The sequence below is a fragment of the Aythya marila genome (assembly GCF_965140915.1).
Source record: "Aythya marila genome assembly, chromosome: 15".
NCBI lineage: Eukaryota > Metazoa > Chordata > Aves > Anseriformes > Anatidae > Aythya > Aythya marila.
This window is the reverse complement of record NC_139056.1, coordinates 14,980,206-14,997,455: the sequence shown is the minus strand read 5'-3', so window position 1 is coordinate 14,997,455 and position 17,250 is coordinate 14,980,206. Positions and strand designations below refer to the sequence as shown.

Genomic DNA, 17,250 nt, shown 5'->3' with positions numbered 1-17,250 from the left:
GCAGGGATCCTCATAACTTGGGGTCCCATATTGCGGGGATCCTGATAACCTGGTGTCCCATAATGCAGGGATCCCCATAACGTGGGATCCCATATCGCAGGGATCCTCATAATGTGGGGTCCCATAATGAGGGAATCCCCCAAACTTGGGGTCCCATATTGCGGGGATCCCGATAATCTGGGATCCCATAATGTGGGAATCCACAAAACTTGGGGTCCCAAAACATGTGGATCCCCATAACTTGTGGCAGCCTCATAATTTGGTGCCCCGTACCAGTTTCACACCCACATCCCAGTTTCATGGCCCCACAGCCCGGCTGTATCAACTGGGGGCCACACCACACACCCCCAGCAATAGGGTGGGGACGCACGGGGAGCACCCCACAGAGAAACCGGGGCCCCAGCACCCTGCCCGAAACGCCGCGGGTGACTCAGGCGAGCGCCCGTCCCCACGCAGGGCAGGGCGTCCCCTCCCTGCTGACTAACGCCGGGTGCACGGACCCCGCCGTGCCCTCCTGCGGGGCATCCCGCCTCCGTTTCCTTCCTCGTCCCTTTCCTTGGGGTCACCCCTCATGGCACGGCGAGGGGCGGTTTGAAGATGAGGAGGAGGAAGGCCGCCATGGCAGGCCCCACGCAGCCATCCCCGCACGCCCATCTCCCTCTTGCGGGAGGAAGGCGCAGGGCAGGGCGGGCGAGGCCGAAGCACGGGGTGCAGCACCCCGGGGTGATAAAACACCAAACCACGGCCACCGAGGTGGCAATCCCGGCCCTAAAACAGGGCCAGAAGGATGGGGACATCTTCACCGAGCCACAGCCACCAAGGCGGCAACCCCGGCCCTAAAACAGGGCCAGGAGGACGGGGACATCTTCACCGCTTGCTCCGCAGCAAACCAGATTTTTTTGGGATGCGAGCTCGTGCTGCAGCCCCGTGCCGCTTTCTAGGGCAGCACACAAATCCCCCCGGAGCCCAATCTTCCCTTTATTTAGAATTTATAAGCTTTTCCCTCACCCCACAGTCAGGCACCGAGCCCGGCTGTGCCCCCCTCCAGCCCCCCAGCCCCAGCACACAGGCAGGCCGAGCGATGCTTTCTGCTTTTATTCAATTAATGCAGCAATCTATACAAGAAAAATAATAATAATAATAATAACGAAACCGATGAAATTCCAAACCCTGACAGTGAAGAACCAAATTCTTCCTAAGAATCGACCAGAATTAAAAGTTTTTTCCCCCCGCGTCGGACTGTACATAAAATAATCTCTGCTCCATTTACAGCGTTTCACACAGTTACTTCTCGTATCTCAAACTTCAGAACTGTACAACTTTGTTTACAAACCACGCTTTTTCCTAGGAAAAGCTTACGGAAAAAAATATTGCCACTTTGTTTTTTATTTTTTTTTATTTTATTTGTAACAAAACAAAAAAATTAGAATATTAAAAAAAAAAAAGAAAAGAAAAGAACTTAAAGTCAGCCAGAACTTTAATTGTGGGCAGGGGTGTGGGAAGGAGCAGAGATGCGCTCCTCAGCTCGAGGTTTCTCCTCCCCAGGAAAGGGAAGGTATTGGGAACACCAAAGAGGGGGTCTGGACATCAGGGCCGTGCTCAGAGCCCCCCTCCAGGACGTTCCCAGCTTCGGGTTGGGGTTCGGACACCCCCAAGGATGAAGGAGGGAGCCGGCAGCCCCGCACCCCGAAATCCCTCCTGGGATGACGGTGTCGGGGCTGGGCCAGCGTGGGGCTGGAGGCTGTTTGTGGGGTTTGTGGGGACCTGCTCCCCAATCCGCCACCCCGTCCCCAGGCCAGCTCCCCTCTCCCTGCCCCCAAATCTCTCCTTTTCTTCCAGGGGACAGGCCGAGCCCACGCAACCAACTCAAGAAGTCTTCTCCGGATGCAGGCAAGAGCAGCGAACCCAAATTTCTCCCTTGGCAGAAGGGACGGCGCCCACCTCCCTCTCCTCCGTTCTCGGGGTCTGGGCTGTGGGTTTGGGGTGTGTGGGGCCGTCGGGGCGCACGCAGCCGTACTGAGCAGGATACACAAGGACACGCCGCGGGTGATGGAGAGGAGCACGGAGCCAAACGAGGGGAATAAAGCCAAGGGGGTCAGGCCAGGGAGCGAGCCCATCCCACGGAGAGGATGGGGAGAAATTTCGCCTTTTTTTTTAGGGGCAAGCAGCCAAAAAGCAGCACTCGCTGCCCTCCCTCCGTCCTCTGCAGTGGACTCGTGTCGCCGGCCTGACCCGAAGCCCGCACGCAGCCACGACAAAGAGGAGTTGGGCACAGCAGCATTTTGGAGCCACAGTTTTACCAAACGGGGCACAGGAAAGGATCTGGACAGCTGGATCCGTGCGAAAAAAAAAAAAAAAAAACGCGTCTTCTGGTTTCAGATCAAGGTTTTACCCCGACGTTGTCCAGTGCAAAAAAAGAGTTAAAAAAAAAAAACACATTATCTACACATGTACAACCGCGTGTATAGAAAATGTCTGTACAAGGGGGAGAGCCGGGCTGCCTGCGCGCTGGGAACTCCTCGCCCACGAGATGCTCGGGGTCAGACAGGGGGTGGTGGAGCCCCAAGCAGGCAGCTCGGAGACTCGAAGCGAAACGGAGCAGGGGAGGGACTCCGGGGAGGGATACAGCTCCGGCTCGGACCCACGGCACAGATCTGGGGTGGGGGGAACGGGAGGGCAGAGCTCCCGGAGATGGCATGCAGGAACACCAGAACCCAAGGGGGCAGGAGGGCTGCCCGTGCCCCTACAGACTGCACGGGGATGAGGTGAGACCTCGGGATGCTTCGTTTGGGTTTTAGAGGACATAAACCTCGTCCTACGGGAGTCACGGCGGTCCCACAGCTTGGGGAAGGAGCCCCGGGGAGGGAGGTTGCCTTCGTTGGGAGCTGAGACAGCGGAGAAAGGTATGGGGGATGCAGAGGTAGGCGTAAAAAGGGAAGAGGGGGGGCAGCAGGCTGCACAGAACGGGGACCTCAGGCGAGGGAGCAGAGCTGCTCTGCCTCACCACAACCACTGCCAGCAGCACGAGCAGCACAGCCGAATGCCACAGAGGGCACGGGGCACGTCCAGGGTGAGTTGAGGAAGAATTGGGAAGAGCCGTGCCCAGGCATCCCGCGGGAAGGTCTCTGGCTTGCTGAAGATGCCAGCCACCAAGAGGAGGAGGGAGCGCTGCTCCCTGCACGCTGCAGGGAACGCCAAGCTCTCCAGAAAGGGGTTTTGCAGCAAGCTAAGAAGGCAAGGAACGCTGCTTCAGATGCTCAAAACGTGAAATTTCAGATCTCCGGGCAGCCAAGAGGCGCCTTCAAAGGCTGCCCACGAGGCTGTGCTCGCACCTCCACCCCGAGCCACCAGGAGCTCTCACCGGGATGGGATCAAGAAAACCAAGGAGGGGGCAGCTGGAGCCCAGCTAGGAAACCTCCTGCGGGTCCGAGCGATGCTGAAGGTGACAGCGATCTCCTGGGCACTGCTGTGGCTGCCAGCCCCAGCGGTGTCCCCAAGGACAGGCGAGTCAGCAGGGAAGGGAACGGACACCGAGACCCCGATGGCAGCAAACGTGCTGGATTGTTAAGGAACAGCGCCCGTTTTTTTTGTGGTTTTTTTGTTTTTTTTTGACTGGGAGCTCCTCAAGACAGCAGCAAACGGGTTTCAAAATATATTACATCTTTTTATTGCCAAGCGTGCGGACCATGAAGTGTGGGGGACGCGGCGCTCCGGAAAAACTACAGCTTGAGGGCGGGCAAAGCGGTAAAAATTTTAAAAGAAGGCTGCTCCTTACGATCTGCCAACACTGGGGTTCGAAAGAATCAACCGGGGGAAGTTCCTTAAAAGCAGGGCTCTGAATACGGCGTTGGGCCCCAGATTTGGAAGGCGCCCAGGCTGGGAGAAGATGAGGAAGAAGGCTGAGCTCCTAGCGTTACCTCCCCACAAGCCTGCTGCTGCTCAGCATTTCCCCTGGCAGCCCCGAACCCCCAGCCCCAGGACAGGCAGAGGGAGGAGCAGGGTGTGGGTGGGTTATTTCGGATGAGTTATTTCGGATGAGTTATTTCGGATGAACGCACTGCCCCAGAGCCAACCCCGGAGGGGACGGAGCGCAGCCGAGGTGCCCGGCTCCCCGGCAGCCCCCTGCCAGCTCCTCTCCCTGCACCCAGCAGGGGCAGGATGTTATAAAGCAGCTCACCACGCTGCCAGGAGGCAGAGGAGAGATTTTATTAGGGGACCCCAAGCCCAGCATCCTCGCAAGCACACCCCTCGCCCGCTCCTCTTTGCTGTCCCCAGGACGCTGCGCGCACTCGGTGCTGATGCTGCAGCCCCCAGACCTCAGGGCGATGCTGGCCTCAGTGAAATCAGCCACATTTTCTCCCTCCTCAACCAAAAAACCCGGCGGGGAGAAGCCAGGGGTAAGCACATTCTTCTCAGAGAGGGCAGCCCCGGGGACGCGAGGCCGTGAGCCCAAGCTGGCTCGGGAAGAGGGACCAGAAAGAAAAAACCTACGGCATTTAAAACTGGTGCTAAAGTGCAACACAAATGTCCTAAACCCTTTGTAATCAACGCAGTAAGAGGGGTCTGCAAAGCTCCAAACTTCCAGTTACTGCAGGGCACACTCGTAAAACACAACCCAACGACAACTAGGTAACAGCAGACCAAGGAGCCCTTTGGTGAAGCAAGGAATACGAGGCCACCACAGAGAATTTTCAGCTCCTGGGGTCTAACATCATATTTAGAACATTTGGAAAGGAAGTTAAAGCGAAAACAAACAAACAAAAAAAAAATAAAACAACAAAATAAAACAAAAATACAATTCTTGAATCTCGCGCAACGAAACAGTTAAACTTTTTGGTGTTTTCAACAGAAATCCCAACAGACAGCCTGGCATAACTTTATCTGCTTCCTAAGGGAGAGATGCCCGTTTGACCCATGACTCAGGCCACCACGTGCACTGGACATGTTCCATCCTCACATATGTCTCAGCATTCCTCCATTCATAAAAACAAATCGCTAGGATCCTTCCTGTTTACTCTTCAGCCTGAAAGGAAAAACCAAAACTGAAGCTAGATGGAAGATAGCCAGAGGGAGGAGAAAGTTTTCACAGACTGGAGGCCAATCTCAGCAGCTCCACGAGCCCGGAAAGTGCATTCCTCAGTGTCGCCTCATTTTAACTTTCCTGGCCGGGCTGCCGTCCTCCTCCTCCTCATCACAGTCCTCCGTGTACTCGTAAGACCTTCGCCAATAGTTCTCGGAGCTGAAGTTGCTCCGTCTCCTATGTTTTGGTAAGAGGACCGAGCGCCTGTTCTCCTCTTTATCCATTTCTAGAATCCGTGGCCTACGGAGAGAGAGAGAGGGAGGGAGGGAGAGAGGGAGTGAGAACACGATTGAAGCGCTCCTGGTGCGGACACCATCTGGATTTCTGCAGGCTTTGAGCACCGTGAGTGATTTTTTCCACCCTGCTCTCCCGGTGCGACGCTCCGGGCTGTGGGCAGAGCAGGAGCAGCTCGCCAAGCTGCACGTCCCACGGAAAGGCTGAGAATTTGGCTCTGAGTGGTGCGAGCCCTTCGCTTTCACAGCTTTGCTCTCTGCCTCCAAACAGCCTGGCTGCCCCTAGCCCCGTGGGCAGAGGGGTCTGGGCCCTACAGAGGGGTCTGCCTGCCCTACAGAGGGGTCTGCCTGCCCTACAGAGGGGCTGTGAGGATCAAACCACAGCTCCAAGCTCCCGTGTCCTCCTGCTGTGCTCTCCAGCATCAGCACAACGCAGTCAGTACTTGTAGGAAGCTGCCCCTGTGCTCACCTGCGCTCAGCTCACAGCAGGGCCGTGCTGGCAGGATTTTATCCCAGTTTATTTTATCCTAGGTGGGAACCGAGTTCCCCTCTGACAGATGCTGCTGCCTGGGCTATTCACCTACACTATGCTGGAGTCTTTTAGGCCAAAAGGAGAAAAAAAAACCACGTTTTTGGTACCCGCCTGCTGCAGGGGTCTGTGCCGAGCCTGCTCTCCAGTGAGGTGTCTTCTCCTTCAATCAGCCTTTCACCTTTTTTTCCACCAAAGAAGGGACCGTGCAGGGCAAATCTGATCACACACAGCCCGCTGCAGGCTCGCTCCGCTCGGTGATCAATGTGCCCAGTCATCCCGAGCCCTGCTGAATGAACGCTGCTCACAAACACGCCGTCCCCACCCTCCTCCTTCAGCAGGACAGGTTGCAACACGGGCTGGGACCGCACAGCAGCCGAGCCCCACCACCTTTGGGATCTGCACAAGTGCCCTAGCAATTCCTGGGAGGCTCGGGAGGCAGAGAAGAGCCAAAAGGACAGCTGGCAGCCCGGCTATCACTCGTGGCTATCAGCACAGACGCGTGAGCAAGGTGGTGTTTGAGGGGAGCCTCGCCGCAGAGCTCGAGCTGTCTGCAGCCTCAGCAAGGAGCTCTTGGAGGTCAGGCTGAGGCACCCACGCAGCCTGGTTGCACGCACAAATACACACAGCTCCGGAACCAAAAGAGAGCTGAGAAGCTTCCCGAGGAGTCCTTCCCCCTGCCCAGCTCTCTCCGACTGCTCTCGTGACGCGCTTTAACACGGCCACGCGCAGGTTGCTCGGCAATGGAGGTCAAAAATAATTAGCTGCAGGGAAACTATTGTTCTGAATGACTGCGTTATGGAGAGCCGGGCACATCTATTGCTTCTTCGTTATGCCACTCACAGGATAAACAACGTAAGCTGCTTACAGCCGGGGCTTAGCCTCTGCAAGCCTAGGAGGAACGAATAAAGCAACGTGCTCTGATCGAGCAGGTCTGCGTGCCACGGGGAGCACCTGGCAAAGAGGTGCATGCCAGGATGATTTAAGTGTGCCTACAACCTTTCATCAGAGGCCAGGAGCCTCAGAGGTTCACCGGCCAGCTCCTTGCTCCCAGGAGAGCCCAACCTACCTGTGAGCAGCGTCGGGGTCTGCTTTGCGATGGGACCGCTTGGGTTTCAGGATCTGGTCCCTGTTGTTTCCCGACAGGCGGTCGGAGGCATAACCTGGCGGCAACACAGAGCTACCCAGCGATTTTGTTTCCAATCGAGGGGCATCTAGCCTTGTTCTGCAAATTAAAAAAGAAAAAAAAAAAAGTAGTATTTGCAAGGAGTTTCTACAGAATTGGTACAGGGGACGTTTGTCCTAGATGCACTGCAGCTGAACCCTCAATCCCTGCCCCACAGCTCCAGAAAAGGGTCAGGATGGTTACGCTCAAAGGCAGAACAAGCTGCAGTTCTCTTGCACTTGACGCTTTAATTTTTAACCATTACTGCATTGGTCAGAAGACAGAGCAAGGTTTAGGGGTCAGCGAAGCCACGAGGTGAGCCTGGGAGGACAGGAAGGGTGCTGAGCTCCCTGCAACCCCAGTGACGGGGCACTGAGAGGAGGTGCTGGGATCACGGTGACTCCTCCACAACTCGCAGCTCCAGTTCAGCCACCTGGGAGACGCACGGAAAAATCCATCACCACCTCCACCAGTAACAACCACCGCTCTCTGGGAACTCCCTCCTCTCTCTGAGCTCTCGTGTGACGGCGCTGTCACCACCTCCCGGTGCTGTGTAGTTACTGGCCGCCACTCGAAGCGCTCCAGAAGTCGATTTCAAAACAGACTGAAGCCTGGGAAGGGGCAAAGCGTGCTAAAAGGTGGCGCCAGGGCTCCAGGGTGCCGATTTCGGGAGGATCCGTGAGTGTTTCTGGACAGAAAGGCACCCTGGTGCTGCTCCTGCAGCCTCCCTCCGCAGGATTGGGGGTGAACACCAAAATTGGGCTTTGGGAAAGGGAGGGGAGAAGCACTGCGTGTCCCCTGCTGTGCAGCTTCAGCTTTTCAGGCAGGTTTTTGGGGCAGCTGCTCTCTTTTCAGGCAGGTTTTTGAGGCTGGAGCCTGCACTCGTCTGCAAAGCCATCCTGAGCTGTTGGCAGCTCCGGGACTGGAGCCAGGCCAGCCAGAGCACCGAAAGCATTGCGGATCCTGCCCCGGACACCTTGGGAGGTTTATTTCAAATTAAATATATTTCAAATATAACAACTGCAGGCCTTGCAATTCAAAACCCACTAAATGCACTGCGAGGGTCGGAGAGCACCAGCCACGCTGCGCCACCACGGACGCGAGCTGCAGGAGCAGGCACCAGGAGGTAAAACCACCACAGCTGCACCCAAACGGGCAGCAAATTACCCAGCAAAGCTCCAGCTGAATAAAATAACTCCCAGCTCTCTAGAAACGGCTGCAGGAGCCCTGTAAAAGGACTTCCAAGCCCCGCTCGAGGAGGTCTCGCTTCTCCCCCTCCCTCCCAGCTGACCTCTGGCAGCAGCTCAGGAAATCCAGAGCATGGCTCCACTCCTTCCTCCACTCAAAGCGCTCCCAAAACTCGCCGGCCCCGTGCTCGGAGGCGCAGGAAACACCGTAAATCCCATCCCCCTGCAGCTCTCCAGGGCTCCTGACCTACTTGGTAACCGCGCCGCTCTCAGGCGTGCCGAGAAAGCCGGCCACTTCCCCGGCACGCATGGCTTTGTCCTGCCACTGCCAGCAAAAAAAACCACCCCTGGAGCCACGTGCCCGGAGCAGAGGCAAGAAGGGATCCAGATTCTGGAGCCCAGCACGCTCTGGCAGCCAAATATCCCAAAATTTCCCAGCTCCTGGATGCAGTTTTTACGCTGCGATGCGCCCGCAGGGTACGCGAGCCCTGTGGCACGCTGCGGGCTGCTGCCTCTCCCCAGGAAGGAGGCAAAGATGAGCTGTACGAGGTCAGGGGCTGCTCCCAAACCTCGCGTGCCAGCAGCAGAGGCTGTTTTCCTGCTTGCATAACTCCCTGGTGCAGCCTGCACCCGCTGCAGCTCGGGGCGCAGCCTTTGGTGGACGCACCCCGCGTATCCACCGGGGCTGCTCGGCCCTACGGAGATCACCCAAAAATAATCCCCGAGGGGTTCCTGCCCTGCTCGTAGGATGATCCCGCTGGGGTTTTGTTCAGCTCGCCAGGAAAGTCACCGCTGCCCTCATGTGAAGTGATTTGGGCCCCCATGGGGAGGCCAGATGGGTTGGCTGCTGCAGAAGGAGCCCGGGCAAACGGGGGGGGAGCTCATCTGCACCAGCTCGGGCAGCTTTAATTTATTTGGCCAACTCTGTGGAGCAGTTCCTTGGAAAAGGCAGCTCAGGACAGGCAGCTTCTCTGCCCCAAAGCCTGAGTAAAGCAGCCAGAGCCCGGATCTCTCCCCCCTGCAGGGTCTGGAGATGCCTCCCCCCGGTGCTCAGCAGCACTCGCACGGCTTTTGGTTGGTGCAGGAACCAATAATTCCTGCAGCCACCTTGGGGCTCTCCTCGCAGCCACCTCACCGCTCACCTAACGCGCCGGTTTGGCTCTCCCCTCCCTTCCCCTCACGGCTGGCCTCGTGCTGCACCTCCACGGCATCACCAGGCTGTCTGCAAACCAGCGAGGCTGCCCAGAAGTTCCCCAACTCCGGATCCACAGCGTTTGCCTGCTAGCCTCACACCAGCCTCGGGCACAGCCGAATCCCTGCCGTCGTGGCCACGCTTTTATCTGGGTGAGCAGCACCCAAGCCACGTGCATTTCCACTTCCAAACACTTCTTGACAGTGGAATTGGTGTTAACAACCTCTAAGGCAGGGTAAACGTGGGTCCACGCGGTGCACACACATTTTTTTAGCCCTCTAGTAAAAGGAACTGATACAAAAAGGTCGTTTCTGGGTACAGGAGAAGGTGACACCGGGGGTTTTGGGGTGGTTCCCCCACAATTATCTCCTGAAACAGCAGCGCCTGGCCTCCCAGCTCCCAGAACCGGTCACTAAATTCAACACCAGCGCCTCCACTCCCTCCTCCCCAGGAGCTGAAAGCCCTGCTACCAAGAAATCTCTCTGCTTTATGGACGATTCTTCAATATCAGCTTCAAAGCACCGCCCGGGGAACTTTTGCACGTGGCTATGGGATGCTCAGACACCTGCACACGCAGCACGGGAATTTGAGATCCCAGCTGCTTGGAGCTGGGCACCCAACAAAATCCAGCCAGGAACAGCGCCTGCAAACGGGCAGCGAGACCTAAAAAATTTCACATCGACCCAGCGCAACACCAAGCAAGGCTTTTTTTTTTTGTTAAAGCGTTGCTTTAAAAAAAAAATCACAGCATTTTAAATCACCATTTGAGATTTAAAATTTTAAATCACCATTTGTGATTTAAAAATAATCACAGCAGCAGCCCAGGGGTCGCCTCGCTGCGCGGAGGGCTCCAACACTCACTTGCGAAGGATGATGACAGCTCTCCTCTCCTTGATGTCCTGCGGTCGGATGCAGTGCGTGATTTCGTCGGCTGCGTACCCGCTGACAACAGAAAGAGAAAGGCTCTGTGAGAAGGGGCAGAAAGCGGCTGCAACAACACATTTTGGCCAGTTGGTTCCCAAATTCCTCCCCCAAGCACACCGCTCCCCAGCAAACTGCCAGAAAGGAAGAAACTTCAAGGAAATTGCACCATTCAGGCCTTTTTTTTTTTTTTTTTTTTTTAAATTTAGACTCAATTTTTTTTAGCGTGCACCAGAGAAAATGCCACCTGCTGCCACATCACGAAGTGAGTCGTGTTGAAAAGGAGTTTCCGGAGCGTAAATTCGGCTCGTTTGTTTACGGGAGCTTTACCAAGAGAGCAGATCACGGCAGAAGCCAAATCACCAAATCACCGCGTGGCTTTCTCGTGCGCCCGGGCACCTCCATCCCCGGGGATGGTCAGAGCCTGCTCCTGGAGCCTCTCCAGGGCTCGCAGGTGGGTTTCAGCCCTGATTAATGTGTTAGGGGAGGAGGGGGGCACACTGAGGGCCAGGTGCCCCAGGAGCTGAGCGCCTCATCCCCACCACCCGGGCACGGGACACTCGTTCGTGCTCAGCCTCATTTTCTCCTCCGCTCCCACTTTGGCGCATCCTCGGTCACTGTAGGACCCGCCACAGCCCCGGTGACCCTCCAAAGCAGGCTGCCAACCACGCCATGCCCCTAAAACCTCCGTGCTGTGGTGCTCACGAGGCGAGGCAGCACCCTGAGCCATCACGGAGCGCACGAGGCTCACCGCCCCGTCACCACACCGCAGCTCCTGTCGGCAGGAGAGCATTTTGGTATCGGGGCTGACTTCAATAATTCGAGTTTCTAGCAGGTAGGGAAACACCCAAAGCCAACCAGGGCCCCAGCTACCTGCAAGAGGCTTTTTTTTTTTTTTTTTTTCCTCGTGGCTGTTTCTGTTGCTCGGCACCATGCCTGGAGTCCAGCGCAGCGTGCGAGATCGCAGCCTGAGGGGTGGAGGTGAGCTGATGGAGAGCAGCCAGCACGCCCTAGGGTGAGCACCCACCCTGCTGGGAGCACCAGGAGCTCGTCTCAGCCCTCCCACGGGTGCTAACGAGCTGGGCTGGGTGCTAACGAGCTGGGCTGGGCACTGGGCATGCCCCCTACCTGCTGCTGCCACAGTGTCTGTTCCCCAGAGCCTTCCAGAGTCCGGCGTGGTGGGGAAGGAGAAGCCAAACGCAGCAGCCGGTGAATTTGGGATGCTCGGGGGACAACCCAGAGGGTCTGGTCTCCTCCGGGGCCAGGATGGGGTTTCCTTTCTCTGGTTCATCACCCCGCCACTCGGCTGGAAGCGCACACCTCTCACCTGGAGCCTGCTCGGAGGAGGGAGCTGGGAGGCTGAGGCCTGAGCGGTGGGAGAGGGGCTGCTGGGGGCCCCCCCTGCCCTTTAGGGCACTGCAGAACAAGGCAGCATCATGCAGAGGGGCTTTAATAACGCTCCATTACATCCCAGAGATCCCATTAATATCCCCCACGTTAACATTTTTGGGGCACATCCTCACCCTGAACATCGGGATGGGGTCTGCTCCGAGACCTGCGCTCTCCAGCACGAGACATCAGCCCTCTCATTCCCACTCCCCAGAGGGAAACTCATTCCCCAGCTCCCTTTCCAGCACCTAAAGCAGAGCTCCTGGCCCCAAATGCAGGCGGGCTGCCCCCAAAAAAAGCCCTCAGCCCTAACGGGGCCCCTCCGGGCAGCCCTGATGCCACACTGGGGAGGGACAGCTCAGCCTGCACCTCGCCACGTCCTGAGATGCGCCCTGCACACCCCTCCAGCACGGGACGTGCACAGGAACTGCTCATAAACAGAATAAGAATATTTTTTAGTGGGCCAGCATGAATTTCTCACCCATTCCCTGCCCCTATCACGTCCCAGTGACAGCCAAGGGACAGACACTGGAACAAAACACCCCCAAGAACACCAGCGCTGCACCCGCAGGTTTCTTTTCTTGCCCAGGCAAGAAAAGAAACTTTTATTTTTTCTCTCTTTTTTCCTCCCTGAGCCCCAGCGTCACTGAAAGCAGGGTTTTTGGTACAGCTATCCCCAGAAAGGATGCCCTCGTGGCCGCTGGCACACGCAGAAGCTCCCAGCAGCAGGCAGAGGCACCCACGGCCCCTTTCCAGCCTCGCTGGTCCCCAGCCCCGTCCCAGACACACGATGCTTGGTAATTAAACCCAATCCCACCAGCTACTCAGATTCATTACGTGCCACGGAGCTTTGCACCCCCCCAGCTCCCCCATTTTTTTTTTATTTTTATTTTCCCATTTGTCCAAACCCCGCTCCCAGGCAGACGGGCCGATCCCCCATCTCCTCCCCAGCGCTCCTGCCAACTGATGCTTATCAAATTATCAAATTCCTTTCTTTTTTTAAAAAACGGGGGAAAAAATAAATCAGAGGGATGGGCCTGGGTCCTCCGAGGGCAAATCAGCACCGGGGAGGCAACCGGAGAGAAAATACCTTGCTGGAGGAGCGCGGGGCCATGCGGACGGCCTCCAGGCGGCTCAGCTTCCGTCCTGCTGGCGAGGAGAGCCCCCGTTCCTCCCCAAAAACTCTTTGCGAGGACATTTTTCCAACCCTAACCTCTCATTTGGGGTGTGAAGGTTTTACAGCTCGAGTTTGAGGCCGGTGCAGGATTTGCAAGGAGCCTGGCCTGCCTCGCACCGAACACTTGAGCCTGGCGCAGAGTTTAACCAGGAAAAACCCGAGGGAAGCAGAACATCGAGGGCAGGACGCGGGGAAAGCCCCTCTGGAGGGCACGGGGTGGCTGCGAGGCCGGGAGGGGGACCTTGAGCAGAGCTGGGATGGGGAGCAGGACACGCGGGGGCTTTGGGGAGAGATGGAGAAAGAGGGGGGAAGGAGGAACCCGGCGGCTTCCCCGTGAGCCGCGCGGTTTTCACAAGGTACCCACGGCTTCCCCGGGAAGGAGGCCCCTGACCCGGCAGGGTTTGGATCCCAAATATCACAGGCACGGCGCTTCTGTCTCCGCCGTTTCCCTATCTCCAGGGCAACTGCTTGCTGCGAGGAGAGAGAGAAGCTGGCTCCACCGGGAGCTGCACCCCGAGACCCCCCCCAGGACCCCCTCGTCCTCCCTCTCCTCTCCTGGCTCCCATCACCCCGCATCCCTTGGCAGAATCTCCCTTCAGCGAGTGCTAATCTGCCCAAATTTTGCCCAAATTGCAAAAAATCCCCGTTTTAGAGGCTGTTATTTGGTGGAAAGCAGAACAGCCCGGCACCTAACCCAGCACCTAACCCTGTGGGAAGCCAGCGAACCCCATCCTGGGGTCAGGAGGAACCCAACCTTCCCCTGCAGGCACCAAAACCTCTTCGTTCGCTTTGTAGGATCGCTCCAGGGAACCCCGCACGGCGCAGAACGGCCCTGGGAGCCCCGAGCCAGCTCCTTCCCAGCGGTTTTTTAGGGACAAAAACCCACGGTTGGGTTGTGGGGGAGCAGAGCAAACCCCTCTCCCTCCTCCCACGAGCAGCCGACCCTCCGCTGCTTGAGCCCCGACCCTGCTCCGGGTGGGAATTGGGGAATTGGGGAATTTTCCTGCGGGTTTTGGCTACCCGGGCAGGGAAATTAAAGCAGAAAGTTCTGCCGCCCGCGGTAAGCGGACACGGCGCTCCGGGATCAAATCCCTCTGACCTCTGCCCTTCTCCTGCCCCGGCCACGCTCCCCCGGGGAACATGAAAATGTTTTTTAGCCTCGGGGGAGCCTTTCCTGCTGGCGGGGATCCTCCCGCAGCCTGGCTCCAAAGCTGCTGAGCTACAGGAGTTACCTGAGCCGGGGGGGACCCGTTAATGTTTGTGCAGCTTTCCCTGGATAAATGCCCCGAGAAATCCTGGCTGTTATTACCAGGATGCCCCCGGACACCGTGGGGAGGGGGAAAATTCCTCAATTCCTCCCCGTGCCCCGCGGCGATCACTTCCCGAGCCGAGATGTGGGGTTGTGTTACAGGGAGCTTAGGTTGTGTTACAGGTTGTGTTTTAGGGAGCCCTAAAACCCACCCGGGACGTTCACCAGCCCCCCAAAAAAACAAAAAACCACCCCAAGTTGGTGGCTCTGAGCGCTGCTGGCACAGCCTGGGCCATCCCCGCTCCTGGCAGCGAGCGCTCTGACCTTCAGGCCGCGGCGACCAGGCTGGGGATGTGCCCACGAGGGGCCGGCGGCACCGGCAACCCCGGCACCGACCCTTTAAGCACGGGAGCGAGGAGCACGAGGGCTCCACGCGCCCACCGGGAGGTGACGGGGGGGGGGGTTAAGGAGGAGACGTTTGGCAGCCCTAAAGTGGCTCCTGGCTGCGTGACCTTGGGCAGGGTCATTTCACCTCCCCGGGGACAGCCCCAAAACGGGGGCTGCGCCGCGTCCCCGCCGTCCCCATCCCGCAGGCGAGGGCTCGGAGCTCCCCGTTGGCAGCCTGGGGAGCAAATAACTCCGGATCCCGTCTCCTCCCCGATAGGATCACCCCAAAATATCATCCCACCCGCAGCACCGGGCACCCCCAACCCCATCCCATCGCCCGGGGACCCCGCAGGGTGCCAAAAAAAAAAAAAGGCTCGGCCACCACCGGGGCGCACGTCCCCGTGGTTTTGGGGTGGGCGAGGCGTTTACCTGAGCACCGTGACGCTGCCCCTCTTGACGGGCAGGAAGAGGACGGGCTCCGACACCCTGATGGGCTTGAACTGGAACTTGCAGCCGAAGCAGAGCGCCGAGTCGCTGAAGAAGGAGACGGAGACGATGGGCCTCTCGAAAATGTGGATGGGGTCGACGTGGGAGACGATGCAGCCCCCCGGCTGGTAGTCGTTGATCACGGCGCTGTTGACGAAGCCCTCGGGGATCACCCGGTGCTCCACCAGCTTCCTGATCACCAGGTCGTGCACCCACTCGGGGATAGCATCCACCTCTCCCCGCGGGTACAACCTCTCCTGCCCGGGCCCCCTTCTCTGCAGCTGCGAGCCGTAGGTGTAACCCTCCCCGAAAAAATATTTGTTGCGCAGAGGCGCCCGGTCCACCGTGTGCTCCTTGTAGAGCCCTTTCTCCGCCCGGGACACCACGTCCTCGATTCGTGCCTCGATTTTGGCGCACTCCTCGGCGCTGAAGAGGCGAAGCTGGCGGATGCCGCTCTTCACCTTGCGGGCTTCCTCCTCTTCCTCCTTCTGCTGCTGCTGCTGCTGCTGCTCCTCGTAGTCGCTGGGCTCCGAGGCCGAGTCCTCGTGGTACCGCCGCTTGCGTTCGTAGGGCGGGGGCTCAACGGGGGCGTCCCGAGGCCCTTTGGGGTTGTCCCGGTAAGGCAGCATGGATTTCAGCTTCTCCCGCAGGTCGGTGTAGCCGCTGCCGGCCATGGCCGTGGTGTCCCCCCCCCTGCCCTGTCACCGCCCCGCTGCCGCCGGGGACGCGCAGCCGCTGCTCATGGCACCCGCCGGCCTGCCGGGAGGGAGACGGAGAACGGGGAGGGGGTCGGAGGGGGAACCGGGAGGTTTTGGGACCCCCCCCCGGTGTCCTCCCGGTCCCTCCTGGTGGAGTAGGGTTATAGGGTTTGGTGCTGGATGGGTTGGGGGGGGAAACGGGGATGGGATCTGGGGGGTTTGGGGTGGGGTGGGGGCACTGGGAGGGTAATGAGAGTATGGGGGGGGTACTGGGGGGGAAACTGGGGGTATAGGGGGGTTACTGGGGGGTACTGGGAGGGGTACTGGGGGTATGGAGGGTAATAGGGGGGTATTGGGGGGGTTACTGGGGTATATAGGGGGGTTATTGGGGGGTATAGGGGGTATGGGGAGCGTACTGGGGCACATGGGGGGGTTACTGGGGGTATGGGGAGGCGTGTGAGGGGTACCGGGAGGTATGGAGGGGGTGGGACCGGGGGTAGAGGGGGGGATTAGGGGTTACTGGGGGGGTATAGGGGGTCTGGGGGTTACCGGGGGGTGGGACCGGGGGTCTGGGGGGATTACTGGGGTTACTGGGGGGGGTTATAGGGGGTCTAGGGGAGTTATCGGGGGGGGGTATAGGGGGTCTAGGGGGTTACCGGAGGGTACGGGAGAGATATAGGGGTTACCAGGGGATATTAAGGGATTTAGGGGGGTTACCAGGGGGGATATAGGGGGTCTGGGGGTTACCGGGGGGTGCTACCGGGGGTCTAGGGGGTTACTGGGGGGATTATAGGGGGTCTAAGGGAGTTACCGGGGGGGATATAGGGGCTACCGGGGGGGATATAGGGGGTCTAGGGGGGTTACCGGGGAATATTGGGGGGTCTGGGGGTTCCCGGGGGGTTCCCGGGGGTTACCGGGGGGTTCCCAGCCGCCCCACCCCCCCCCTCCCGTCCCCCTCAACTCACGGCCGAGCCCGGCAGCGTCGGTAACGGCCGGCGGTAACGGCGGTTCCGCGACGAAACGACAACGACAACGGCAACGGCGACGACGACGACGACGACAACAAAACGGCGGCGGGCGGAGGTTTAACGGCGAGGCCCGAGCTCCCCCGGTGCTTCCCCCCGGGGCACGGCTCAAGCGGCGGCGGCGGCAGCCCCGGCTCGGTGCCGTGCCCGGCCCGCTCCCATGGCGGAGGGGCCCGGGGGGGGGGGCACCGGGACCGGGACCGGGACCGGGACCGGGACCGGGGAGGGGGGGGGGGGGAGGGGCGGCGGCGGGGCCCCGGGGGTCGCGCGCAGCCGTTCCCGCGGCGCGAGCGGCGCCTACGTCACCAGCCCGACATCCCCGGGCCGCCGCGGGGCCCCGCCCCCTTTTTTTTTCCCCGCCCCGCCCCCCCCCCTCCCGCGCATGCGCGCGCGCGGCCGGCGAAGCCGCCGCCGCCCTTCTCGCTCGCCCTTTTCCTGCCCCCTCCTCTTCCTAGCCGACACGCCCTTCTTCCGCCCTCACGCCGGAGGGGGGAGGAGGGGATTGGGCGAGAAGGAGGAAGGGGGAGGGATG

At 59.1% G+C, this 17,250-nt stretch overlaps 1 protein-coding gene across 1 annotated transcript; it reads right to left on the bottom strand.

The window, feature by feature from the left end:
* Positions 1-1,080: 1,080 nt before the first annotated feature.
* ALKBH5 (alkB homolog 5, RNA demethylase) lies at positions 1,081-16,963 on the bottom strand. The gene is made up of 5 exons (XM_082772181.1): positions 16,659-16,963; positions 14,939-15,751; positions 10,248-10,328; positions 6,912-7,067; positions 1,081-5,320 (listed from the first exon to the last, which is right to left on the bottom strand). Exons 2-5 carry the CDS (start codon positions 15,667-15,669, stop codon positions 5,137-5,139), a joined length of 1,152 nt encoding a protein of 383 aa, XP_082628307.1. The 5' UTR covers positions 15,670-15,751; positions 16,659-16,963; the 3' UTR covers positions 1,081-5,136.
* Between the last annotated feature and the right edge of the window lie 287 nt (positions 16,964-17,250).